Raw genomic sequence first — 27,794 nt, forward strand, 5'->3', positions numbered from 1 at the left:
GTTACAAAGAGAACTTAAAGATTATGATTAGGATTGCCAGTGTTACATTGACTAACTCAAACTTATTTTTAATTAAGGAAAAATCATACAGGTAGAGATTGTTACAAGATTTATGAAGGATTGATGAGGTTTTGTAACTTGTGAGAACATTACAGCCATTTTACTTACTCCAACTGCCATTTCAGGATAGATTTAGAGGATTGCTAACAGCCTCATATTAGGTAATTTTGTTGCTTCTTCAGTGTAAGAAGTTAGAACTTAAATCTTTCAATGTATATGGAAATTTTTACTACAAACATTTGCTCTCAAAATGAGCTTTAATATTTGGGGAATAGCTGTTGCAATACTCCAGAAAAGAATATTTGAAGCTAATTTGAAGCTTCTAAGGATATGTTAATTGGCTAAGTACCTCACCTTACCGGAGGAGTTAGGTCTTTCTTATGCACATTGGAGATAAAGCTTCAGCTGTGTTAATACAGAGTTGTGGACTGGAGTCATGGAAGTATTTTGAAAAGAAACCTGGTAAAACATATCTTATTCCAAACAACAGTTAATTGGTTATGACAAAATACTGATATTTGGCCTATTACATATACAAATTTTTCAGACAAAATTGATAATTTTACTCTTTGCATGCTTTTGTATTTCCTGTAAACAAAATTACATGCTGTAGCCACTGTTTTTAAATGTTAAAAAATCAAGCTTGCAATTCATATACTGATAGCCAATGTGTGGCTTGTGGTTTACAATTGATTAAAAGGTTTTATCTTTTTAGATACTACTAGCCCTCAAATTTTACAATTACTTAATGCTTTATTAGAGGCAGGTTTTCTACATAAAATCAGTGAGTGATGATTTCAGTGTGAATTGTTTGACAATTCACTGTCCTTTCAATGCTCTGGCTCAGACAACTAAACAAAACCGTAGACCCAGCTCCTTGAAAATGGTAATGGAGTTGATAACACACCCTCAGGAAAAGAGGAAGACTCCACTTGCTTACTTTCAAAGCCCAGCCTCACCCTGACAGCTCAGGGATTTTTAGTAAGACTGAATATGGACAATATTTTCAAGATTTGACATTTCTAATTAATGCTTATATTTAGGTAAATAAAGTTTGTGAGGTGCTAGAGAAATGGCTTAGGGGTTAAGAGCACTAAATACTGTTCCTTTATAGGACATTTAAGAACTCAAACAGGATTGCCTGGGCTCTTTAGCAAGGGAGGACTAGATACCAGACAGATTATAGTCCTTACATAAGAACAATTAGTGAAAAAAATCTCATTCTTTATATATCCAATACAATTATGCTGGAGACAATAATTTGGTATACAAGTCAATTTATAAATACAAATGCTCAGTGTCCTCAATTTAATCCTCGAGGACTTACCTTAATAAATAATATCTTTACTATATCTTAATAAATAAAAAAGGGGGAGTTATCCCTGTATGCTAAATAATGCTCCTTTTATTTCAATTTTAAAATTTTGGATACCAAAGTTTATGGCACCCTACAACTAGGCATACTTCTGCCTAGGTGAAATAGAGAGATCCACTTATTGACATGATCCTGTCCAGATATTTTATATGGGGAAGAGGGAATGTTTGTGTTTTTTCTACAAGATGCTACAAGAGTATGCCACCTGCCAGAGGTGGTTGCAGAGACTTGCTGATACTGGGAGCATGAAGATTCAGCTCTCGTGGTTCGGGTCCCTGGAGTCATTCCTGCCCTGAGAGGAAGATGGAAGATTCCCCCTCATCTTTTGTCATCACAGAGATTTTGGCGTTGCTGCAGTAAGTGTTACCGCTGCGTGTGTCCCGTCCCACTGTGGCCTGCTCTCTGACCCTCTGTGCACTGCTGCTTTCTGTAGAAGACTGGACTCCAGCTATTGCTGCCCCCCTCATTACCCTGGTGACTCTTGCTGCCTTAACTGGTGTTGTCATCTTGCAGTCTGTAGCTTTACAGGAATGCTACCTGCGTAAAGCTACAGTGGACTAGGGAATTCTGTTATTCAGATCTCAGAAATGGTTCCATTGTCTGCTGGTTGTTCGAGAGAAAAATGACTGATCCTGAACTGTCCTGGAAAAGACCTTGACACTTTTGCTGCTATTGTAGCAGCCATTACTGCTGCAGACATTGTGTCTGCAGTGTCTGGAGTTATCCTCCCCCAATCTATTGTTAGACAAGCACAGTGGGTGAACTTTCTGGAGAAGTTGCTAACAATTGGGAATTCTAAATTTTATTATAGGAGCGGCTTGACTACGGCCCTTGGTGGTAACAGTTGAGGAGGACCAAATGAGGTCCCCACTACTTATCGGGAGTGGCTCTGTCTGGTGCAGCCCTATGCTGTGGATCAGTGTTCATACTTGGTTGGTTTGCAAACTCAGATCTCAACAGAAACGTGACAAGGCCGTTATCACTCAAGCACTTGTGGGCATTGTACTAGGGGCCTCCCCTGGAATTTGGTTATCTTGCACAGGACTCTCTTTGTATCTGAGTTCTCTGCTCCTGCACCCCATGGATCTGTGCATCCATTGCACTGGGAGGAGAGGGACTCTCCCTGTATATGAGTTCTCTGCGCTTACACCCCATGGATCTGTGGATCCATTGCACTGGGATGAGAGAGACTCAGTGATCCTTTGATCAGCCCATGCACATCGCTGAGGTTTCCTCATTGCACGCAATAGGGTGATCATGACTGCTATAAAATTATATAAATTATAAGGGTGAGATGTAGAGGGCCGCAATAACATTCGCCACCACTAGATGGCGCTGGCTTCCACTGCGCCCCACGTGGAAGGCCAGGATAGCCTCCGCCATTACAAGATGGCGCCAGCCTTCGCCGCGCCAGTCGACTTCCTTTCAGGAAGTTAACTGGGTGCGCATGTGCAAGAGTGCCTTCGTGCCAGATCTTTGCCCACTCCAGGGCGTGACTATGAGATCATGGGTAAGCAACTAATCAGGCGTGGACACGCCACATTAGGGTGTATATAAGCAGCGCCATTCTGGGGTTCGCTCTCTCCTCGTCAAGATGTAATAAACACTTTGCTGCAGAAGGATCCTGGTGTCTGCGCGTGTTCTTGCTGGCGAGACGTTGGACACGCAACATTCGGCTAACTAGAAACAGTCTTGAGAGCCAAGGGTACCGTTCTGGCTTTACGCTGGGTGAAGAGTTGGTGAAGATCCTGTTGTCTCCTTTCAGAATGATGAGTTGACATCTTTACATGCAAATGTCTGTGTGTGTCATTGATTGGAAGGCAGGGCCTTACCCATTGTAGCTGAGTGAAGTTGATCCCATATGGACTGGAGTTGGCTCCCACTCCATTGCTGTTGACTTCTGAGCCCATGAGAAGAATGGGAAGCAGAGGAGGTCACTATGTGACAAAAGAGGCAGGGATGGACGATTTGCCCACACGCAAAGAATAGTGGTATCCTGCAGAAACAAGGGGAGGGACAGGGAGCTCTCTGTCTCTCTCTGTTTCTGTCTCTGTCTCTGTCTATCTCTGTTTCTCTGTCTCTCTCTCTGTGTGTGAGTATGTGTGTGTGTTAAGCACTAGACACTCACCTTCCAGAATGCTGAGAGAATGAACATCTGTTGTGATATCCCCCATGTATGGGCATGTGTTGTAGCCACTTTAAGGCACTCACACTGAATCCATTGCTGCTCTCATCTGCTCCTGAATAGCCATGATAAGGCAGACCTGGCTAGAATCGTTTGTAGTTGGAGGCCTACATTAGGTGAACAGACATTGTTCAGGTTTACCCAGGATAGGGCACATAAAATAAGCTGCTAGACATTCATGTAGGTTAAAAAGTAGCAGAAGTCACCTTATGTTAACATAACCAGAACCAGGTACCTAAGGCAGCAAAGCTAATGCTGGGTATTGGGCACAGGTTCTAGAGGACCCAGGGGAGAAAGGATGTTCGTCATCCTCATCCCACATCCCTGCACCTCTCTGCTGGTCCGGATACCACCAGGCAGGAAACCATCCTACAATCCACTTCTACACTGGTTTACTGGCCAGATCCATAATTCAGGAACCTACAGCACTACAATGACCTCACTGGCTGCAGGGAGGACACAGCCAGTACAGAAGTTGCTAAAAGTTAAAGGAGAACTATCACTCTTGTAGGGAGAGGACCTTTTCACTCTCCAGGAGCCTTGCCTGAGTGCTCAGGCCTCCTGGGATCCACAGTTCTTACTTCAGAGCTCAGCAAAGCTCAGGTCAAATGTAGTCATTGGTCGGAGCTGCCTTCCTGGCTAACTGAGGTGCCGTTCTTTCATTTTCTGCCACAACAAAATTAATGCTTAATTACGGTGGTATGTTTTTCATCTTGTGATACACAGTGCTGACCCACGAATGCATAGGGAAAACATAAACATCTGTTTGCACCTCTCTGCTGGAATAGGATGCTTGTTTTCTCCGGGGACGTTGCGAGTTCCCTTGTAATACAGCTTATGTTCTGAACGGTCAACATCCAGTCTATTCTGCAGTAGTTGCATTCAAATACAATGCTGTCTATTTATCTTATTTGTCTGTCTGCCTGGCTGTCTATCTTATATATCTAATCTATCATTTGTCTATCATCTATCATCTATTTATCCATCCATCCATTCATCCATCCATCAACTTAATATCTATCTATCTATCCACCTATTATCTATAATTTGTCTGTCTATCTATAATTTGTCTATTTACTATCTATCTAAAATTTGTTAATCTAATATCTATCATCTATATATCTAAACTGTGTGCATGTGTGTGTGTAGATGCCTATGTGTGCAGATGTGTGTATATGTCTCCCCATTCAGGCAGAATCAAAGAACAACCTCAGGCCTCATCCTCTGGCATGGTCTGTGTTTACGAGACAGGGTCTTGAATTGGCCAGGAGCTTACCTATCATGCCAGCTGTGGTGGTCAGCAGATCCTGGGGATCTGGTCCTTGTTTCCCCAACTGGTATTAGAAGCTTTCTCCATTCACATTTTGATGTGGGTTTTGGGAATCAAACCTAGGTCTTCATGATTATGAGGTATCCTGGTTAGTTTTCACTGACATCTTGACATAACTTAGAAGAGACTTGAAATAGAGTCTCCTGGATGAGAGAACCTCTACTGAAAAGCTGCCTCCATCAGATTGGCTTGTGTCCTAATGTGTGAGAGACTGTCTCGACTGACAGTTGATGAAGCTGGGACCAGCCCACTGTGGGTGTCATCATTCCTAGGCCAGGGTGTCTTGGCTTCATGAGAACGCCAACTAAGCATGGGCTAGTGAGTAAGGCTGTGAGCAGTATTCCTTTGTAATTCTATCCTCGAGTTCCTGTCTGACTGCCCACAAAAGCTGGTAAGCCAAGGTGCAATCCAAAGAAATGATTTCCTTCTACAAGTTGTTTTTGGCTAGAGTGTTTTATCAAAGCTTTAGAGAGGGAGACTAATTAATATGTGAGGCAGACACTTGACTGACCTAGTGACGTGCTTATTTGCAGTCATGATTTTTAAAGAAAAAGCTTTAGGAATGGGCACCAAATGGCTGACTCTTTCTAGGGTGAATACAGAAATCAGATACAACAAAACTAGGATTTATACATACATATATATGTATATACATGTATATATACGTGTGTGTATATGTATGTATATGTATGTATATGTATATATATGTATATGTATGTATATGTATGTATACGTGTGTTATATATATATATGTATATATATGTGTGTGTATGTATTGTATATATATTAGTATATTGTATATATACAGTATAAAGATATCACATGGGTGAAACTAAGTGCACACCCACTAATATGTATATGTGTTTTTATAAAATTATCAGTGTGTTCCATGTATGTATGTTTATGTGGGCATGCATGCATGTGTGCACATGTTCTTGGTGTGCATATGCATGCAGATATATGTGTCATGAATGTCTGTATGCATGTAAGTGTATGTCTGTGTTGAGGCTACTTAGTCTTGTCTTCCATGCCGTAACCGGCCTGCTTCTCAGTGTCACTTTAGATGGAGTTGGGTGTTTTCTTCTTCCGGTAGGAAATGATGGACTGCAAGTGAATACGATCATACACTGGAGACCCCAGCACAGTTCATACACACATGGTGGGAGTGTCTCTGTACTCTGTTAGAGGCAGGGACTCAGATCTCTGACCTCTTGTCTATGAGTCAGAAAACATCTTTCCTCTCTTCTCTCCTGCCCTGGTTTCCATGAAGTGTCCTCGTGCTGCTCCTCAGAGTTGCTGGTAGGAAGCTCCCTGCCTGTTGCCACAAGACAGACCTGCACCCGGAGAAGCCCAAGAGGTTATCTGCTGGTCCCGAAATCCAGGTTAACTCCAGCATTCCTGCTGCTCAGGTTACAGAGCTGTGCTGTCAGTTGTGGGGGTATAATTCATCGTTCTCACCTGTCTTGTAAACATTGGGCCATTATCTTTCTGGTCCAGGCTTCAGATAATGGCCATACAGAGAGTCTTGCTACTTTCTTGCCCTGGGAGAGAGCAAAAAAAATTTTAGTAGATATTATTAAAAGGCTTTTAATCCATGAACACATAGCCAGCTGAAATGGGCTGAAAGTGCCATTGTGACTGAACGGAGAATGGGTGAAGCATCTTTATCTAATATCCACCATTTGCAATAATAAAGATTCCAAATCAAAGCCGATGAGTCAAGTTCTTTTCTTTAAATCTGCTTCTGCCAATAGCCCTACACATCCGTAACCCATTTTACTGTCGTCTCTTCTACTGAGAACAGAGGCAAAGGCTTTCTATTCTCCCCAATGTCCAAACAGACTCAGTACTGATTCCTTTGGGCTCTCCGTGGAAGGGTACTTTTAAGCCTAAACCCGCAGGCACCATTTGGTGTGGGGTGTTGTGTGGGGTTCAATGTCCCCATTTCTGTGTCCAGCTTGCGCTCAGTTCTCACCTCACGTTTTCTTATCCGCATGCTCACCCACCCCGAATCATTTCAGACAATGTAGTCCCTGCTATCTTTTGTCTAGGTGGGACTTCTGTTCTCTTCTTGTCTCTTGGGCTTCACGGAAAGGGTCTCACCCACAAGTCCCCTGAAATAATTGACAAGGTAAAGCCCATCGTTGGGTGACCAGGAGGGGTTTTCAGAGCTAACAAGCACAGCGGAAGTTATATTGGTAAGATTTATAAAGTCATGAAGTAGTCCCAGACTAATGATATATGAAAATAAAAGAATGTAACCCAGCTTAAATAACAATGCACATGTGTACACACACACAGACATACAGTCCTTCTACACAAGCATGCACACGAATTCAGGATTTCAGAGTTCACAGACAGGTGTCATCTTCTTCTGTGTTCTGACTTGTGTTCACAGCTGGCTGAACTTACTGTTGTAAAGACTGCCACCTATTTGATTATTAAACCCTACCTTTTCCTCCTGGGCATCCAGCTCAGTGACATTGCCTGTTATCTGTGGACTGAGTGCAAATGGAATGGTCTGTGTATATGACTGGATTACTGGCAGCCTCCTCTCCAGTCCTTCCTATCCTTTCTCCCCTCCTTTTTTGGTTAGCTCTTTGTCTTCTTAGGCTCAAAGTAGGGCAGAGTTATAGGGAAGGGGAAACCTGGGTCCCCGGAGACAATGTGGAACCATGTTAAGAAGGCAATTGCAGCCAGAGAGGAGGTCTGGGCCCTGGGTTGGCAGCTGATATTTCAACGGCTCTTGTCTGCGTCATTTATTGACTTCTTCTTCAGAGATAACTATACTCAGAGAAGCAATCCTCTCTATACCCCACCAGCTGGAAAGGAGCTTTCTTTATTGAATTTCCACATTTCAATTTTCATTTTTGTAATGAATGCATCATGTGTACTCACAGTTGTGTGCACATGTTTGTGGAGGCTGAAAGACTGGTGTCAGCCTCGGGAACACCACACACATCATCTGAAACAAGGTCTCCCATTGTACTGGATCTCACCAGTTAGGCTAGATAGGCTGGTCACCCAAGCCCCAGGATCCGCACCGAATTAATAATATACAGTGTGCACACACACACCCGGCATTTCCTTCAAAGTAAGAGACATCCTGAGTTCAAATACCAGCAACTACATGGTGGCTCCCAACTATCTGTAATGGGATCTGATGCCCTTTTCTGGTGTGTCTGAAGATGGCTACAGTGTACTCATAAATAAAGTAAATAAATAAAAAATATTGAATGCAGTGTTTTTGTGGCTTTCAAAGGGCTGCCTCTTTCTCTACTCTTTCTTCTTTTCCTTTTCCTCCGTGTCTTCTAAGGCGTACATATATATACGTAGGGGTGTTTTATTTGAATGCATGTATATGTACATTGGGCATGCCTGGAGCTCAGGGAAGCCAGCAGAAAGTCTTCGCTGAAACCGGAGTTACAGATATGTGGGGACTTCCTTGTGGGTGCAAGACATCAAACATGAGTCCCCTGCAAGAGCAGCCAGTGCTTTTAGCTGCTGAGACCTCTCTCCAGCTCACAGTGGGGTCTCATCCTTAATGACAAAAGGGATTGTGGCCAGTCTTTCTGACCTGGTAGGAGGAGGATGCCAGAGTGATCATGAGAACTCCAGGATTAGAAAGGAAGGATGGGATAGAAGGCTCGTTTCCTACATCCTGCAAGGAAAAGGCATCTAGATTTATATACTAAGAAATAGGGACAGCCTCATGCATACATCAGTCCCATATTAGAGTAAAGTTCGACTGGATTGTCCTCTTCTCTGCTTAACAACAATAAAGTAAATGGGTCATAAAGTAGAAAGAAGTCCCCCCATGGTTTTAACCGAAAGAACTTAGATGTGCAAATGTTTTGACAATTAAAGGGTAGGAAATGAGAGAAACTTGATGCCTGTTTTGACTGAAGGTTGACAAGGCTTCTGTAAGTATTTGAGTTGGGAAGTGCAGTGGATGTTTTGGATTTGTTACTTCTGTCCTCTGTCTGGTGCCTTGCACTTCTTGGGTCACAGCAGTCTTATGAAGATCAGAGTGTGTTGTGGTTAAGGTGGGATAAGAGGAGCTTAAAATTCGTTAATGACTAGAAATTGGAGAAGGGGGGAAGGTGGCCACTTCTGTTTAATTAGATCTGGAATTTTCCTTGAGTTCTTTTACATTAAGATGCTGAGTTTTGTGCAGCAGGCTCAATGCTTCACTGTAGGCAACACTGTAGCCCTCTCTGTCAGTTAGAAAACAAAAAACCGAAAAAACACCACATGAGCAGCAGACAAGCTCCAAGACTGTGTCTTTTTATTCAGCTCAGAACCCACCTGCCTAGGGAATGGTACCACTCACAATGGGCTTGATGCTCCTAAGTCAGTGAACAACTAACGCAGTTCCTAATAGACATGTCCACAGACCCACAAACCTCTGGGCAGTGCAGCTGAGGCAGGAGCATTATTGAGATACTTGGGTTTCTTTCCTCTTATGGCTCGCTTCTTTCTTTCTTGACTTAGAACCTTCTGTTTGGTTACTGGTGGGGGAAGGGAGCCCACACAGGAAATGTACTACAGAGTCCAGCTTCACCTCTGCCTCTGGTCCTCTTGTTGGCCCTGTGGGAAGCGTTAAGTTCCTCCTCTCTTTCTGTTCCCACTGCTAAACGTTATAACCACTGGGTCATTAGCACTCTTTCTTGTACTTGGAATAAGGACAGAAGTGACTGTGTTATCTCCAAGGTAATGCAGACTGTCCATCATTCTCTTGAGCCTGCCCAGGTCACTGTGGCTTACAGTGATAGAAGAGACAGAAGCTGCAAGCACATGCTCCTGAGAATCTGTGAGGCATCAGTCCTCCCTGCTGCCCCATGGAGTCTGTTCTAATTTCCTTTCTGTGCCTGTGATAAAATGCTTGGATGGAAAGTAGTGTAGCAGAGAAAAATGTTTTGACTTCAACTTTCAGGTCATGGAGGAGAGTCAAGTAGGAACTACAACAATGTTTTGAGGCCGATGCCACCAAGTGACTCTGCTTGTTGCCTTGCTCCAGCTCACCTAGCTTTCTTATAAAACTCAGAACGACCTTCATAGGGAATGGTGCTGCCCACAGTGGGCTTAGACCTCCTAAGTCAGTCAACAATCAAGGCAATTCCTCATAGGCCTGTCCACAGACCAACATAATAACACAAAAAGACATTTGCTAAGCCCTCCCTCATGTTTGTATATGACTGTCTGTCTGTCTGTTTTCTTCTCTCTTCAAGTGATGCTGAGTTGACCAGAGGTTATAGTTAACCAGTTTATGCGAGCTGCAGCATGCATCTTGCTTTCTTGATTTTGTAGACTCATAAACGGTGCAGAGATGTGCCCCATGGTGAATCATACCCGAGTCTAACCAGAAACTGATTTAGATGAGATTTTTGATTCAGGAGTGAATCAGCACTCTGAAGTACTTGGCTATGAAAATGACAAGTGTTTTGGATGCTAGAGGGAAGATTTGGATTGAGTTTTGTTCTCTTTAAAAAGATACACAGACATCTGTTATGGAAATGGCACGGTGGGTTCCATGGGAAGGACGAGGAGACAAATTACTCTTTAGGAAGAACTTTATGAGGAAAGGGTCAGCACCCCAGACAGCCATTACAGCCATGATCAGGCCCTGAAGCAGCAGTGAAAACATCTGGCCCTGATGGGGAACTTCCTTAGGAGAGATTGTTTCCAAAGGGAGCTGTTTTGTCTTCACTCTTTCGGCTTCAGTGGCTTAGCATGTGCAGCAACAGCATTTATTCTGGGAAAAGCAAGGTCTGACAGAGTCCCTGAAGTGGCGCTCCTGGATCTTACACCCTCTGGAAGACCAGTAATGCAGCTGGTCCTAGTTGGGCTCTGCTCCCTGCTGGGGACAGAGTCTACTGAGTGAACCCTGAGACATGGAATCTAATCCCCCATCAATTGTTTTAGAAGTGTTTTCTTTTTCTCACGCATCACTTTAGAACAGGCCTGTTTATCAAGGACCACTGGTCTGTGTTATTCATCAGCTAAGGAAAATGCTCAAGTGGCCTTCTTTCAGACTAGCAGGATTTTAAAAGGTGGTTATTTAATTACAGGCTACTCATGAGAGGGACAGAGAAGCCTAATAGAGCATTTTATTTAGTGGGGAAATGACACCTGAGGCACAGCAGACACGTCTGTGTGTGTGTGTGTGTGTGTGTGTGTGTGTGTGTGTGTTTTGTGTGTGTGTGTGTGTGGGTGTGGGTGTGGGTGTGGGTGTGTGTGTGTGGTGACAGCAGTAACACTGTCAATTTCTCCCTGTCTACTCTTCAGGTTTGATGCTTACTTGGAACTTTTAAAGTGACTTCAACCTCTCCCCTACACCTTTGCCTCCTTCTCTTTCCCTCATCCTTCTCTACTTTTCTCCATCCTCCAGGGAGGGACACCAACTTTCATTTCACAGGGTAAGAAAGCCCAAGTCTTGAAGATGCAGCCAGGCTTCTCTGTACCTCAGAGGCTGCAATCAGAACATGTCCACATCTGAATTAGATCTCCTGATAAAGGAGACACTCTGTTCTGAGTGTAACTGCAGAGGCATGTGGGGGTGGAACCATTTCTTTCAGAGAATATCCCTTCGGACACTGAGAAACACACACAGCAGAACGCAGGCATGAAGTTTGCGATAGACCATATGCTGATGGGGACTGGGAAGATAGCTCAGTGGGCAAGAGTCTTTGCTCTGCAAGCCCAAAGATTTCAAATTCTCGCTGCACATTTGTAAAACTCCAGGCCTGGCTAATCATGTCTGCAACATTTGTAGGGTGGAGGCAGGTGGATTGCCAAGAGTATCCTGGCCAGCCACACTAGTCAAAATGATGGGCTGTGGTTCACTAAGAGAAGAAGAGTAGTGAGGAAGAGAATGCACATTCTACTCATCTCTACACATATATACACATGTATGTGCCCTCACACTTGGGAACAGGCACTCAACTCATACACACACATGAATCCCCCAACCACACCCCTGTCGAACCCTGAGTTCAGCTGGTCCATAACATATATGACTGAGTATTCTAGCAACACGAAATTTTACATCCTCCTTGTCTTGTAAACCCCATTTTCTGTTCAGTTTACAAACACAAGAAGCTAAATGTATGATTTCGCTGGCTCGGGATGGTGTGTCATAGCTTTTGGTCTTTCTGGAACAGCATCTGTCTATCAACAGAGGGACTTCAACAGAGGGGCTTTCTAAATTACCCTCAGTGAAATGGAGCCATTTGAGGGTTTTAACCGAGTGACTGGCGTGCTCACTTTTCCTTTTGAGAAGTAGATTGGACATAATGTACAACATCACTCGGTTACAGGATGAATAACACATCAGAGGCTGGGAAGAGTGAACTGATTGTCACTGGGGTTTTGTGTATGTGGAATATGTTAAGACACTGGATCTGAGAGAGAGAGAGAGAGAGAGAGAGAGAGAGAGAGAGAGAGAGAGAGAGAGAGAATGAGCTTGATCTTAAAATATCTGTTCAATGTATAATGTGATCAGAATACTACACCTCATACTTCAAATGTATACAGTCTCCATTTGTCAAGCATACTCGATAAATCTCAAAAAGAAAGGTAATGGGGAGTTGGGACAGAAAGTTCTGGAAGGGGCTAGGGAGAGAGTCTTGCAGTTAAGCACTCACTCCCCAGAAACTTACATAGATACCCTGTGGATGTGGAGACCATCCTATAATTCCACCTTGGAAGGCAGAGGCAGGATGCCCAGAGCAAGCTGTCTGGAAAGTTGAACCATACCAGAAGGAGCTTTGCCTGTGAGTGAGAGTTGCTGCCACAGTGAACAAGACAGACAAGACATTAAGGATATTTCCTGAATGTACCTTGCGATTCCACACACACACACACACACACACACACACACACACACACAGACACACACTGAACAAAAAAGTTAAGTTCTGGAAGAGGAATGCCCAGACTGGATGGATAAAATCAGAAATGAAATAAAAAATTATGTTGGAACTCACTCTGAAAGAAGAGGGGGAACAGAGGGAGAGATGTGAGTGTGGCTGTCTGCTTGTGCCAAAGTGTAAGGCCATATAAACCCAGTGCCACCTCCTCCAGTATATCAAAGCAACAGCTCTAGCTGAGGTATTGTTCATCAGTGATGTCGACTGTGTGTGAGTGTGTGTTTGTGTGTGTGTGGTCACTTTTGTGGGTGAATGTGACCACAAGCCCATGCTCATCAGCTCACAATCCATAAAGTGCTTTGGGCCCCATCTTAAGTCATCAAATCTCTCAGTGCCTGAGGTTAACTGAATTCCAGAAAGCATCATAGTTTGGCTGACTAATGTTTCATTACATCACAAAGACATTTTCTACTGTAGATAAAATAAACGCATATATTTTAGAATAGACAGAGACTTAAAAAATGGAAGTGGAAAAAATATCACTACCGAGTTTGCATTAAAAAACATATTTATTTTAGAATTCTCATATAGGATTCTTGAAGGATAGTTGAAATTTCCCATATAACCTACACATGATTTCCATATATTAACATGTTACAAAATCATATGTAAATAATTAGGAGAATTTAACCTTTGGAAAAAGAAAGTACTTTTTTCCTTCCCAGCTCCCGCTTCCACAACGACAACTCTAAATCTAATTATTTATTAACAAATTCCTAAGCCACAAACTTTGGCTCAATCCCGGACTAACTTATTTAACCCATTCAATCTATTCTGTCTTCTACATGGTTATTTACTACGCTTTCATCCCCTTTCTTAGCATCTTCCTCAACATATCCTTTAGCATCTGTCGCAGCGTCCCTCCTTGTGTCTCCTATTATACACTATTTCCCAGAATCCTCTCTTCCTGCCACTCTTCTGCCTTCTATTTCCTGCCTCAGCTCATATGTTTTAGACTTTTTTTTATTGGCAGGTTATGCTTAGAAGAGATTCTCTCTGCAAACCTTGGTGCATTAACATCAACTAAATGACACATTTTAAGTTCTCATTTTTATTTTTGTTCATGGGTCTTTTTTGTGTTATGTAATGTGGCTGCAGTACCTGCAAAGGCCAGAAGAGGGAGGGAGATCTCCCAGAGTCAGAGTCAGTTGTGAGGATGCTAAGGGTTCTGAGTAGCTGAGCCATCTCTCCAGCCCCTAAATGACACAATTTTGTCACAGTAAGGGGAAAACTGGATACTACTACTCCTATGCCTTCTCACACTGTAGATTCCAATCCTCACTGTATTTAGAAGCTAAGTGTCCTGTAAATGTATTAAAGTTTTTTTATTCCCACTTCAGGGGGTACCTATCCCTGCGTTTCCCCTAGTCTTTGAAGGTTGTCAAGATATGAATGGCCCGTTTTCCAGGCTCTTTGCTTATGATCCACCTGTCTGGTCTACTGAGCCTCCGTACCCTATCCTGTAGGTCCTCGATCAGTAATGATCCCCTCACCCTTGTGGATTCATGCTTTTGAACACTGATTTACAATTTTTTTTGTGCAGCCGTAGGGAGGTTTGGCACCAACTGATTTCGTTCAGCCTGTGCTATTTAACAGATAAAGATCCGGTGAACTTTAAAATATTCATTTGAATAATTTAATTTTATATAGATGGTAATATGATCTGGTGTGGAAATCAAATATTTCGCCACCAAGGAACTGAATTTAGGACGTTGTGTAAACTTTTAAAACCATTCTCTGGTTTTAAATTTTGGGGTGTGCGTGTGCGTGTGCGTGTGTGTGTGTTTGTCTGTGTGTCTGTGTGTGTGTTCATGTGTTTCACTGTGACTAGGATCCCATCTACAAAATCTGCACAGATATTTCCCAGAATAGACGGGTGGAGACTCTGGAAGCTCTTCTCCCCCAACTGAGGAACTACTGGCAACTGATGACTACAGGGAAGAGGGCCCGTTTTCTTCATGGATTTGGCCCGTTTCAGCTGTCCATGCTCCCCTGGATGTTTGTATCCACCCCCACACATCTAGTCAGCACTAAATGGACTCAGCAGTTTATGTTAAAATGCAGATGGAATTCGCAGGGAGAAAAGGGGAGGGATTTGAAGGGAGGGGATGGGGATGGATTTGCTCAAACACATTATGTGTATGTACCAAGTTCTTAAGGAAAAAAAAATAAAATGAAGTAAGTAAATAAATCTGCTCATTTGTGCACATCTGCATGGATTTATGTGTGTGTGGGAGAGGGTTGCAGCACCCTGCTCCAAGAGGATACCATGCAGTATCTTTCTCTATGTCTCTCTGCCATTTTCTTTTGATGCATTGTTGTGGTTTGAATACTCTTGGCGCATGGGAAGTGCCACTAGTAGGAGGTGTGGCCTTGTTGGAGAAAGTGTGTCACTATGTAGGCAGGCTCTGAGGGCTCCTAGTGTTCAAGCTCTGCCCAATGAGGAATAGAGATGCTCTTCATGGCTGCTTGTGGCTGCAAGTCTCTTTCTGGGCTGCCTTTAGATTTAGATATAGAACACTCTCAACCACCATGTCTACCTGGACACTCCCATGTTTCCCACCATGATAATAACGGATTGAACCTCTGAAACTCTAAGCCAGCCCCAATTAAATGTTTCCTTTATTAAGAGCTGCCTTTGTCATGGTTTCTCCCCACAGCAATGGAACCCTAACTATGACAGGTATTGTCTTTGCCTGATCCCAAACTCTCATATTTTCATCCGGGCTGGAGCCAGCAGACCTTGGTGATTCTGTTCCCCCTCCCTGTCCCTGCGGTTACAGGTTTCCCCTGCCTCTTTCATGATGTCTGGGATCAGAGTTCAGGTCTGCTTAGGCAGCAAGCTGTTTCACCCACCGATCCTCCTCAGACCCATCCTGTGGTTTTTATGGCTTACAAGATGATTACGGTCAACATGCAAACACAAATTAGAGATGGCGAGAGCATCTTGATTTTACCTTGTTTCGGTATATTTGAGTTATTTCAGTGTCTTGACTTCACCTTGTTTCCGTATATTTGAGTTGTTTCAGTGTCTTGATATCACCTTGTTTCGGTATACTTGAGTTGTTTCAGTGTATTTGAATGATAGCTGAGGATTGGGAGACTTAGTGCGAGATGGGAAGGAGAAAGTGAGGATTCAAAGATCTATCGGATCCCTGCCACTTGCCCTTGCATTCAACATTTCATATTTAAAAAACAACAACAACCACCACAAACGACAATATTCAACAAGTCATGCATACAACAGACTGGCAGAGAAGACACTAAAGAGATTACATACTTGTAACCTCACTTTCTCCAATAAAGCCTAATGTATTGAGCTGATGGATTTTGTTTTCAAACCCTGATGATTAATCCCTAGATTGGAGCCCCATAACATTGTGATGAATGACACCGTGGTCGATGGGATAGGCACTATTTGTCTTAAAACTTGAAACTTATTCATAAAACTGTTAAATGGACAACAGGTAACTTTAATGAAATAAATACGGAAGTATTAGAAAAATAAACAGGAAGATGTGTGCTGTAGTTACTGTTCTATTGCTGTGAAGAGACACCATGACCAAACCAATTTATGAAAGGAAACATTTAATTGCAGTCTTACAGTATCAGAGGGTGAGTCCATGGACCATCGTGGTAGACACCATGGCAGCAGGCTGGCAGGCAGGCAGGCATGGCTGGAGTAGTTCCTGAGAGCTCACATCCTGCTCGACAGATGAGAGAGAGACAGAGAGAGAGACAGAGAGAGAGAGAGAGAGAGAGAGAGAGAGAGAGAGAGAAGAGAGAGAGAGAGAGAGAGAGAGACAGAGAGAGAGACAGAGAGACAGAGAGAGAGACAGAGAGAGAGAGAGAGAGAGAGAGAGAGAGAGAGAGAGAGGGATAGGGATAGGGATAGGGATAGGGATAGGGATAGGGATAGGGAGAGGGAGAGGGAGAGGGAGAGGGAGAGGGAGAGGGAGAGGGAGAGGGAGAGGGAGAGGGAGAGGGAGAGGGAGAGAGTGAAGCCTGGTGGGCTTTTGAAATCTCAAGGCCCCCACCTCCCATTGACACATCTCTTTTAACAAAAACACAATGCCCAATCCTTTTTAAACAATCCACTAAGTAAAAACCAAACACATTCAAATATATGAAATTCTGAGGGTAACACTTATTCAAAATCCTAAAGTATGTTTTTTTTTTTCTTTTAAAAGAAATCAAGTAATGAGTGTCCATCCCATTTGGTAGTATTTTTTATCGTTACATTTCATTTCTCAGAGGTTAGCGTTATTTGCATAACAACTATCCAATCAAGCCTTAACTCTGGAATAAGCCAAAGGCATCATACCTCCCCCCTTTCTACTTGATTATCCACATAGGCATTAATTATCTGTACGGAAACATATTCCTTCATCCTGATTTAGTTCGAACCATGGGGAGCTATTGATGTGCAATTAATTGCTATTCAAAATGGGATAAAATGGAAGCAAACATGATTGAGTCTATTGTTGCTGGGAGCTGAAGATTTTCCTTCCATTTAATAAAACGTGAAAAATATGATTTTTAACGCAAGCCTAGAAACTGCAACAAAGCCTTTAGTTTACATTTTTTCATTATTTCCAGATCATTCTCTGTGATACACAGGAACATAGAGGAGGAGAACTGTCTGGAGTCACTGACACACACTCAACAAAGGATTTGTTTGCACAATATGGAGATATATCCTGTCCTCTGAGAGTTGGCCCCAGGACTCCCAATGATCTAAAAGTCCTCAGGTTCCTTGGCTAAAATGAGACTGCATTTGCATATAACCTATGCAAGCCTCTTGTATACTATAGTCATATTTATGTGTCTGTATGTGTGCATGTGTGCATGTGTGCATAGAGACATGTTAGTTCAGAGGCTGGGGGTGGGTAGAGCGTGTTCTGTTCCTTCACTACCTACTGTAATCTCTTGTGAGAGGGTCCCTTGCTGAACCTGAGGTGAGGCTCACTGTCAGGAAGCCCCGGTCATCCTCCTGTTCCCATACCAAGCACTGGTATTTGCATGTGTGACCACACATTTGGCTTTACCCTTCTGCTGTCATTCCAGATCCTCCTACATTTTAAATAATCTCTGAATTGCTTTTGTACTTAATGAAATGAAATCATGTGGGACTGTTATTTAGGAGATGACAAGAAAAACAGTTTGTATGTGTTCAGTGCAGATTTAGTATTTTAAAAACCACTTTTGTTAGTTCCTGGAGAACTTCGTACATTATATATTGGTAGAATTTACTTCTCACATCTCTTCCTAACTCCTCCCAGATCCATCCCGACCTAATCCCTTCACCCAACTTCAAGCTCTCTCTCTGCCCTCTGTAATAACCCACTCAAGTCATTTACGCTGCCCATAAATCATGGGCATTGGGCAAGCCACTGGAGCCTGTGCAGCTTATCACCAGCTACATCTTTGTAAAAAACTGACTCTCCCTTTCCTATCAGCTAAGGCTGGGGGATAGTGGTCCTGTTGTGTATAGAAGACACTGCTTTGTTCTGGTTCTTGCTGACATCTGTATATTATATTTCAACTCTCTCTTCCGTGAGGGTTCCTAAGACTCAACTCCTTCCCTTTTTCCCTCTATCTGTGAGTCTGTATATATGTGTGTTTGTCTATATTATTGATATCCCATTTTACATTCAAGAAAACACATGTTGGGGGGCGTCTTTTCAATTGATTCTGAAGGTATCTCACCCCAGACAAAATGCTGCAATGCAGACAGGGTGTAGCTCAGTAACAGAAAGAAATAGGAAATGTTGAGAAATCTACCCAGTTGTTGCTAGTGTGAGGTGAAGTTTAAACCTCTGACACAACCTTCTGGCCCTACCCTATGGGTTTAAGATACACATTGTCCCAGTTCAATGTTCAAAGTTGGGACTATGAAAAGCCATTGGACCCTGTGGGCTGTAATTAATGAGTTCATCTGTTGATGGATGTGTATGAATGTGGTGGGAAACTAGGAGATAGGAAATTAAGTGACTTGGTCATTTGGGATATGTCTTGGAGGGTGTTTTTTTGTCCTTGGTCTCTTCATGTGTTGGTGCTTCTTGGATGCCAGTGAGGTTAGCAGTTGAGCTCTATAGTGCCCCTTTCATGGTCATGTGTCCATGGACTGAAACCTATGAAACCATGAACCAAAATGAGTTTTTTACTAATATGAGTTGCAGGGCAACTTGTAAGAGTGATGAATGTGATGAACGTGAAAGTGGCCAAAAGTGATGCTGACTTACCAGGTCAGGTCCGGATTTGGTGTAGGAGGACCCAAGACTTAATCCTTTAAACACTTTGTCTGGAGGCTGCACGCTAAGAGAAGTCCCAATGTTTCCCAAGTGGTTTTATCCAGACAATTCTGCCAATGTATCAGTTGTCTTAGCAAATCAAGTGCCTTGCTGCTTCCCGCTCTGGTCCTTCTCCTGACTTCAATTCTGTGTTTTTTTTTTTTTTTTTTTTTTTTTTTTTTTTTTTTTTTCTGGGGCTGGGGACCGAGCCCAGGACAATTCTGTGTTTTTAATAGACTTTGATATCATATGAACTAGTGGGAAATGAGTATTAAAAAAAGGAAGGAAGCTATAAATTTTGCTTTAAAATCATTAAATTACACACTTAAAATAAATGGATTTTTTAAGTATGTAAATTATACTTCAATAAAGCTGCAAAAAAGGTTTGGTCAACTGTGATGCTTGTTATGTGATTTGCTATTTGTCATAGTTCCTGTGACTTTGCTCTTTCTAGTAGTGAGTTTTATTACAGATGACTCAGACACCAGTGTAACCATGCAGGGAGAACACTCCGTTCTGTCAGGGAAAAAAAATCGAGTCAAATTCATTGGCTTTCTTGATGAGGGTTTTTCTGGTCACAGCTGAGTTGGTTGGAAGTTGGACAGCTATTGGCTGAGAGGAAAGATGGAGAGAGCACAATGTTTACAGGGATAACTAAAGGTTGTGCTCACGAAATGAGTTGAGTTTCACGGAGAGCAATTGCAGAAGCTCTAGCGACTGATGGAGCTGGGGCCTAGGACCCTTGCAAGACTGCCATTATATGTTTTGTGATGTAACGGCTGAGTGTGAGATAAGGCTAGATGAAGTGGAAAAATTTTGGTTACTTTGGAAACTCACTTGTCTCACAGGATATTTTTCTAGAAGCTATGTTAGGAGAGGATGTTTTGCAGAAGCAGACACATGAGAACGCATGTGATATTTCGCTGGAGAACATGCTTGAAGGGGGACAGGATGTTTATGGAGAACATAAATGTAATCCAACAGAGAGGGAGAGGACATTTTTACATTGCTACACCTTGCAAGGCTTCGATGGTCTTTGCTGGTCTTCGTTCCATAATGAGAAACACCCAAAAGGACCTGTGCTATACGGGCAGCTTCTGGCTGCTTCTGCTGCTTCTTGTTGGTTTGTTAGAGCCTTGTAGTCTCTTCCAGATCAAGGCACTGCTACTGATTTGTGTTTTGCGTTTGCTATTGGACCATACTGCACAATGAAGATTGGAGTTGCCCCAAAGAATTACTTCTAAATAGGTCCAAAATTCTCTCCCTTTTCCTATCAACTTTCTCTCTCTGCTACCTCTGGTTAGTGGGCTTGAAGGGTGGTTAAAGTGTTTAAGAACCCTAAATAAAGTAGGTTTTGAAAAAATCTAAGCCTACAGATAGTCATGGGTTTTGAGAAAGGGCTATGTCTCCTGCTGAGAGGAGATGATATGTTTTGACTTTTTGGTACTGTGGTCTACTGTGACCCATTAAATGGCCAGTGACTGACAGTCTTCCAGTAAGTGTAACACACACTAAAATGCTTTTGCTTGGCGTTGGGAGCTGTAGAATGTATTAATTTCTTGTCAAATACCCTCGAATATTCATGTTGGTGACAGTAGTTACTCTTCAGTTCTGCCATACAGGGAAGTGGGTCTATACACTGAGAGAAGAGAGTTGCTGGTGGTGAGTATGTAACATGGAGTAAGAGAAACATTAAGGTGCTGGGTCTCTCGCTCTCTCTTTTTTTTTTTTTTTCTCAACTTGACAATTTGGAGTCAACTGAGAAGAGAGAACAATTCAAGAACTGCCTCCATTAGATTAGTCTTTGGGTAAGTCTATGGAACATTTTTTTGATTAATGATTGTTGTGGGAGGGCCCAACATCAGTAGTTATGTATATAAAGAAAAGCCTTTTAGGCTGTAAGAAATAGTAAGGGAGCAAGCCATGGGGAGTGTGGTGTTTTGAATAAGAAAGGCTCCCACAGTCATATATTTGAATATATAGGTAACAGGGAGTGACAGTATTTTCAAGGATTAGAAGGATTAAGAGGTGTGGCCTCATTGGAGGAAGTGGGTGTGTCGACAAGGTTGGAGTTTGAGTTTTCAAGAGCCCCATGCTTTGCCAGAGTTTCTCTCTCTCTCTCTCTCTCTCTCTCTCTCTCTCTCTCTCTCTCTCTCTCTCTGCTTACAGAGCAGTAGCTCTCTATTGCTCCAGTGTTATGCTCCCTGCCATGATGATGGAACAGGCTTCTGAAACTGTAACTAGCCTCCAATTACTTGCTTTCATTTACACTAGTAGCCTTGACCATGGTATCTCTTCACAGCAAGAGAACAATGACTGAGACAGGGAGCAATCCAACAAGCAGTGGTCCTTGTTACCGCTTCAAGCTCCTGTTCTTGTTTCCCTCAGTGAATTTCTGTAACCTGTAAGGCAAATAACCCTTTCCTCCCCAAGTTAGTTTTGATCATGGCATTCATCAGGGAGAGAAGGAAGAAACTAGAACTTCACAGGTCAGTACATGAGCAAGTCTTCCCTTTAAATTAAAACAAAGTGTCTATATGTTTCTATTTGTGGTTATGAGGTAAACATCTGTTGCTCTACTAGACACACTGTTTCTATAAGAAATTGTCTTACTTAGGGTTTCTATGGTTGTAAGGAAACACCATGACCAAAGTGCAAGTTAGGGAGTAAAAGGTTTATTCAGCATACACTTTTTCATTGCTGCTCATCACCAAAGGAAGTTGGGAAAGGAACTCAAACAGGACGGGATCCTGGAGGCAGGAACTGAGGCAGAGTTTATGGAGTGGCACTGCTTACTGTCTTGGTACTCCTGTCTTGCTTAGCTTGCTTTCTTATAGAACCCAGGATCACCAGCCTAGGAATGGTGCCCCTCACAGTGGGCTTAACCCTCCCCCACCAAACACTAAGAAAATGCCCTACAGCTGGATCTTATGGAGGCATTTCTCAACTGAGGCAACCTCTTCTCTGATGACTCTAGCTTGTGTCGGATTGGCATAAAATCAGGGTGGTGGTTAGAATGTGATTGTCCCATGGGAAGTGTAGCACAAGTAGGAGGTGTGGCCTTGTGGGAGTAGGTGTGGCCTTGTTGGAGGAAGCATATCACTGTGGGGGTGATATGCTTCTTCTCCAACACCATGTCTGCTAGAGGATTCTATGCTTCCTGCCTTGATGAAAATAGACTGAACTTCTGAACCTGTAATCCAGCCCTAATTAAATGTTGTCCCTTATAAGTTGCCTTGGTCATGATGTCTTTTTGCAGCAATGAAACCGTCAGACAACCAGCCAGTATAAAAACCACCAAATAGCAGAATTAATTAAAAAAAAGAAAGTATTTTCAAGTCGTGCAGTGAGAAACTTATTATTGAGAGAAGAAACAGCAATGGATGAGTCCAAGACAAGGTTGCCTTGAAATACATTCTTGGAGTTTAGATGTGGTTCAAGGAGACCCCACGGAGTGCACAGGGGCTTCTCAGCAGGAGAGAGCTACAAGGTCAGGAACCACAAAGCCTTTTAAAGTCATGGCAAATAGCATAGGAAAGAGCTCAGAACCTCTGGTATTGGAGGCACTGTCAAGAGTTTTCTGAGGATAAGCTTAAGTGTGGGTAAAAGACTGAAACTTCCTGGGGCTAGATAGGTAACAGGGCCCACAGGTGTGGAGGAAGCCATCCAGTCATAGGAGAGTCAGGGAAGACAAGCCAGTGCAGGAGCTTTTTGTGGTCTTCTAGGGGCATTGAGCAGAGACCTCCAAAAATATTACAGGATGCAACAGAAGCAAACAGTGCTCAGGGAAGCTAAACACAGGATCCATGTAACACCTGACAGAAGCTTACGGCATCCTCATCTTCTCTTCTAAATTACTTTTTACTGATCATACAAATAATGGGCTTTTTGATACATTCAGGAATCGATAGATATAAACTTAGTTTGGCATTCACTACTCTTGAGTTATCCTCGTCAAAATGTCCTCGGGGAAGCCTCCACCTCACATCCACCTTCTGTAGTGATGGCTTGGTTGTTCTTTAAGGAACCAAAGAGACCAATATGGATGCGGCCCAATTTCAACTCATTCTAGACCCTTTCTGATCTTCCTGGGTCTCCTGCTTCACTTTTTGAGAACTCCATCTTGGAATTCCTTCGTCCCTCAGTGTCCTCTACTCCTTCATGTGTTCTTTAGTCTTCCTTCCACATCACCATCAATGTAATCTTTCTTACCCTCATCCTGGTCTCTTCTCTGCATATGAAGGTTGAATTTATTTAAAAAGATGACTTAAGGGCCCGGAGAGATGACCAATTGTTCAGGAGCTGGTCTGCTTTGAAAGAGGACCTGGATTTTGTTCTTTGAGCTCATGTCCAATGGGCCCCAACCACCTCTAATTCGAGCTCCAGGGGACCTGACTATTCTTGTCTCTGTGGTCTCCTCTATTCATGCCCTGCCCCCACCCACATGATTAAAAATAATACATCTACAGATGAGAAACAGGATTCATTAGGTTTTGTTAGTCAAACTAAACCTGCTCTTCTCTGATTCTGATTCTGCTTGGATCAGTTTATTGGGTTTCCCTGTGAGTTCCAAGACCAACTCCCTGTTACCTGCCTCTCTTTCCCCAACAGTCTGTTTTTCCCTCAAACTTCACCTCAGAGAGTCTATCTATTTTTGGCCCCTCTCCACTGCTTCCTAAACATCCATCTTTTTTTTCCCATGCCATCCCTGCTCCTCTAAGCCTCATCTCCAAGTTTTTTCTCTCTCTAAAAACCAGAACAGCTCAGTCCTGTTAGTTTTAGCCTTGTGACATTAGACTTACTGTTCACAGCGTTGACTTTTCTGGCTTCCTCTAGATGTTCCATCCACCAAAGCCCGTCTCCTCCACCAAAGTGGTCAGACACAACATGTCACATCACACATTTTAATTTTTAGAGCAAAAACAAATTCCACTGGAAAAGATACTGGAGTTGTCAAAGGCCCTTGGGTATCTGAAACAAAGAAAAACAAACATTTTCCCCCAATCCAATAAATTACCCATCTATGTCCCCCACACTTTGTGAATTTCACCTTAACTGATCTTTTCCACCAGATTATAGACGTAGATGTGGACGTCGCCATCAAACTTGATGAAGTACACAGAAGGCTTGGCTAGAACTTGGTAAATGACTTTGCCTATCTTTTTGGACCCGTCGCTTCTGGTGTAATGCACACATTGACCTGTTAAGATGTCGCTGTCAGCGTCTGACTTCACCTCTGCTGGAGGAGTCTCTGCAATGATACGGAGGTTACCTTCTGCGTAATCCTCCAGGAGTTGGTAGATGTATAGAATTGGATCTTTCTCGTAGGTGATATAAAACCAGTCCTTCATGATTGGCACCTGGGCTAGGACCACCCCCCTCCAGTTGTCCTTAGAGCCATGTTTGTTCTCAAATTTATGCTCCACAGCTCGACCAACCATGGCACTTGCGAGATGGGCATCTTTCACTTGAGGAAACACTACTTTGTGAGGCAAGACCTTAAGCTTTAAAATCCTCTCATCGCTGTAAAGTTCAAGTGCATAAACACAGTCAATCCCGTCATACTTGACCAGATAGAGAGAGGGATTTGTTGGCAGTTGATCTAGAACGATGGCCTTCCATTGTGTGACGGGCTCATCACCTTCCTTCCATCCATGAGAAATTCTGCGGCCCACAATGTTCCCCAGGGCCTGGCGAGAAGGCCTTCTCCTCCGCTTCTGGAAGGATGGTGTGCTCATCCTCTTCAGAGACATCCTCTTCTTCATGGCTGTAGACCTAGTGTGGTAGGCCACGGCACTCCTGGTCCACTCTCTTGTGGCTATCGTTCTGTGTTCAGGATTCATACTTGCCCATGGCCAGGGTTTGAAGAGCTTGCCTGCTTAAACCATACACAATGCTGTTGCCTCTGTCATATGAGTGCCTGCAAGAAGAATTTGGTTGGGGTGAGGGAGCACTGGACCAAGGCTCTTGTCTAACAGAACTTTGGAGGGGGTAAGGAAGGTGATGGTAAACAGGTTTTAGCATCTGAATCTAATTCTGTCATAATCAGAAGCTCATACTAGGGCTGGGCAATGGTGGAGCACACCTTTAATTCCAGCACTTAAGAAGCAGAGGGAGGAAGACCTCTGTGAGATCAAGGCCAGCCTGGTCTACAGAGTTAGTTCCAGGATAGCCAAAGCTACCCACAGAAAAACCCTGTCTCAAAAATCAAAATCTAAAGTTCAAAGGGAAATGAACAAATGGTTTTCTACAGCTCAGAATAACATATTCAGTCACATTTCTTGGGCCCATGGCACTTTGCCTCTGCTGCGGAACCTCTCCTTGAATGGCTAGGTCAGTGTGGGATTAAGTATCCCTGTCCCTCACTTTAAACAAGCAGAACAGAAAAAGGATAACAAAGGACGGAGAAGGGTGGCCACACCCCTCTTATACGCTCTAACTGTGAGCTATGTGGGAACATCCACAACTATCTGCCCAGAGACACAGCACATCAGTCCACTGGCTTTCTGTATTGTGCATCCAGACCCAGCCCCAGGTTTATTCCGCGAAGCTGTTGCATCTTCGACCGCAACAAGATTCTTTTGTCTAGGCAACAACAGCCATTTAGAAATAAAGTCTCCTGCGGTTGGTATTTAGCTCAGTGGAAGAGTACTTGCCTAGCAAGCACAAGGCCCTGGGTTCGGTCCTCAGCTACGAAAAAAAAAAAAAAACATCAAAAAAGAAATATTATCTCCTAAAATGTACATTCACAGAGAGGAGCTTTGGCATTTTAGTAGAATTATGAATTAGATATTGTTAGCAAAGGATAATAAACTCTTAGACTGACTAGCCTAGACATTCCGCCTAGCTCTCAAACATGGAAGACATTAGAACATACGGTTACTCGCTGTACGAGGGAAAACTATTAGCTTTCTGGCCTACAAGGGTCCCAGTTATCTTCATAAACGTATTTACCGAAAGAAAATGTCCTAGTCGTCCAGATTCTGTCTTCTGAAATCGGTCAGGCACCAAAAGCCTGTTGAACAATTGTGGGGTTCAGGAGCTGAACTGGCTTTCACACACCGCTGGGAAGATAGTGAACCCACCTTCAAGGTGTCAAGCGCCCCCAAGTGGAAGAGATGCGCAACCTCTGCCCTGTGTCTGTGACATCATCCAGGCTCTGCTTATGTCATAGAAGCCCACTCAGGCCAGTTCGTTCCCTAGTTACGCTTAGAAACTTCCAGCATCTAGGTTTTAGCATCTCATGTAGACTCCTGGAGACCAAAATAAAGTCCCCACCCAAATATTCTGATGCCTCGAGACACAATCTACCCAAGTAGATCTTTTCATGCATTTTTTTTTTTTTCTGAAAAAGTCTTTGGTTTCTGAGTCACCAACATTCTTGGTGGTTATTTTCCCAGCTCCTATCTTTTCTTTGGTTATCTTTAAGCCATTCTCCGTATCAGACGTATTGCTAGCCTCTCTTTCTCCGAGGCAGCCCACTGGATAGCACACCAAAATTAGCTTTATCAAAACCCACAATTAGAGGAGGGCCATTTTTATTCAAACAAAGCTGGAATTTTTACAGGATTAAATACCTTGTATTGAAGTCAATGGCAATCATTAATTATGAATTCTTTGAAAAGAGGGAGGAAAAATTAGCTCCTGGACCTGCTTCCAAAGCTGGGATAAACTGAAGACAAACCCGGTATCGACCAGTCATATTTTAAATGTCTTTAAAGTTTACCTGCACTTCTGGTTACAAGGAATTTATTAGATCAAATGCAGTAAAACAGGATGAAATAGATGAGGTAATTTTGTTTTTGAAATATGGGTAGACAGAATAGTGGAAGCAGGTAAGTATGGAATTTACCTGTAAATTAAAGGGCACTTTAATTGTTTGTGTCACATAGTTCTTCAGATCTTCAAAAGGATTCTTTTCAGAACCCTGCCCTGTCCCCACTACACTCTGACCATCCCTTCCCTCTTCCCAATAATTCCCTTCCACTTTAACATTATAATTTTTTAAATGTACTTAGAGCTTAACTTATGGCAGCTTTTTAAAATCTGTCCACTTTTCTAAGTTCACCGTCTTCTTTTTCTCTCTTCTATCTTACTTTTAAGCACACTTTCCTTCACATTTTGTGTTTTACTCTCTCTCTCTGCTCTTCTGATTCCTCTGCTATTTTATGACTGTTGGTCCACTATGTGGCTGACGTCATTGTGGGGTTAATTCAAATGGCATGATTTTCCCCAATTTCTCCCCTTCATCTTACTTCTCTAGGCACCTGCTGATATTTATAGCCTTCGGGATTGTTTTAAGCCTGGAAAGCACACAAACACACACATACATACACACACAAACACACATACATGCACACAAAAACACACACACACAAACATACACATATACACACTCAAACATTCAAATACAGAGAGAGTGAGAGACAAAAACAGAGATAGTTACAGAGAGAGACAGAGTGCCCATGAGAAAACATGTAATATCATCTTTCTAAGAACAATAAACAGAGCCAACTTTCAAAAAAGTGAAGAACAAGTAGGCAACAAGAAAAATAATCTCATCATAGCCATCAACTTGAGGAGGAAAGAGTTTGTCTCACTCAAGGCTTCTAGGTACCTG

At 42.9% G+C, this 27,794-nt stretch overlaps 1 protein-coding gene across 2 annotated transcripts; it reads right to left on the reverse strand.

Annotated features, from left to right (window-relative positions):
• Positions 1 to 24,064: 24,064 nt before the first annotated feature.
• LOC134484268 (Y-linked testis-specific protein 1-like) lies at positions 24,065 to 26,319 on the reverse strand. Of its 2 annotated transcripts, XM_063280605.1 has the most exons (3): positions 26,129 to 26,319; positions 24,225 to 25,094; positions 24,065 to 24,145 (listed from the first exon to the last, which is right to left on the reverse strand). In XM_063280605.1, the coding sequence occupies exon 2, from the start codon at positions 25,015 to 25,017 to the stop codon at positions 24,226 to 24,228; it is 792 nt and encodes a 263-aa protein (XP_063136675.1). In that variant the 5' UTR covers positions 25,018 to 25,094; positions 26,129 to 26,319; the 3' UTR covers positions 24,065 to 24,145; position 24,225. The 2 variants fall into 2 exon arrangements, with proteins under 2 accessions (XP_063136675.1, XP_063136676.1); XM_063280606.1 differs by having other exon boundaries at positions 24,065 to 25,094.
• Positions 26,320 to 27,794: the final 1,475 nt, after the last annotated feature.

Source organism: Rattus norvegicus, chromosome Y (genome assembly GCF_036323735.1).
Source record: "Rattus norvegicus strain BN/NHsdMcwi chromosome Y, GRCr8, whole genome shotgun sequence".
Classification (NCBI taxonomy): Eukaryota; Metazoa; Chordata; class Mammalia; order Rodentia; family Muridae; genus Rattus; species Rattus norvegicus.

What these genes read in the sequence shown, in the direction of transcription:
- LOC134484268 (XM_063280605.1), bottom strand. Translation starts at nt 25,017, where the DNA reads ATGAATCCTGAACACAGAACGATAGCCACAAGAGAGTGGACCAGGAGT.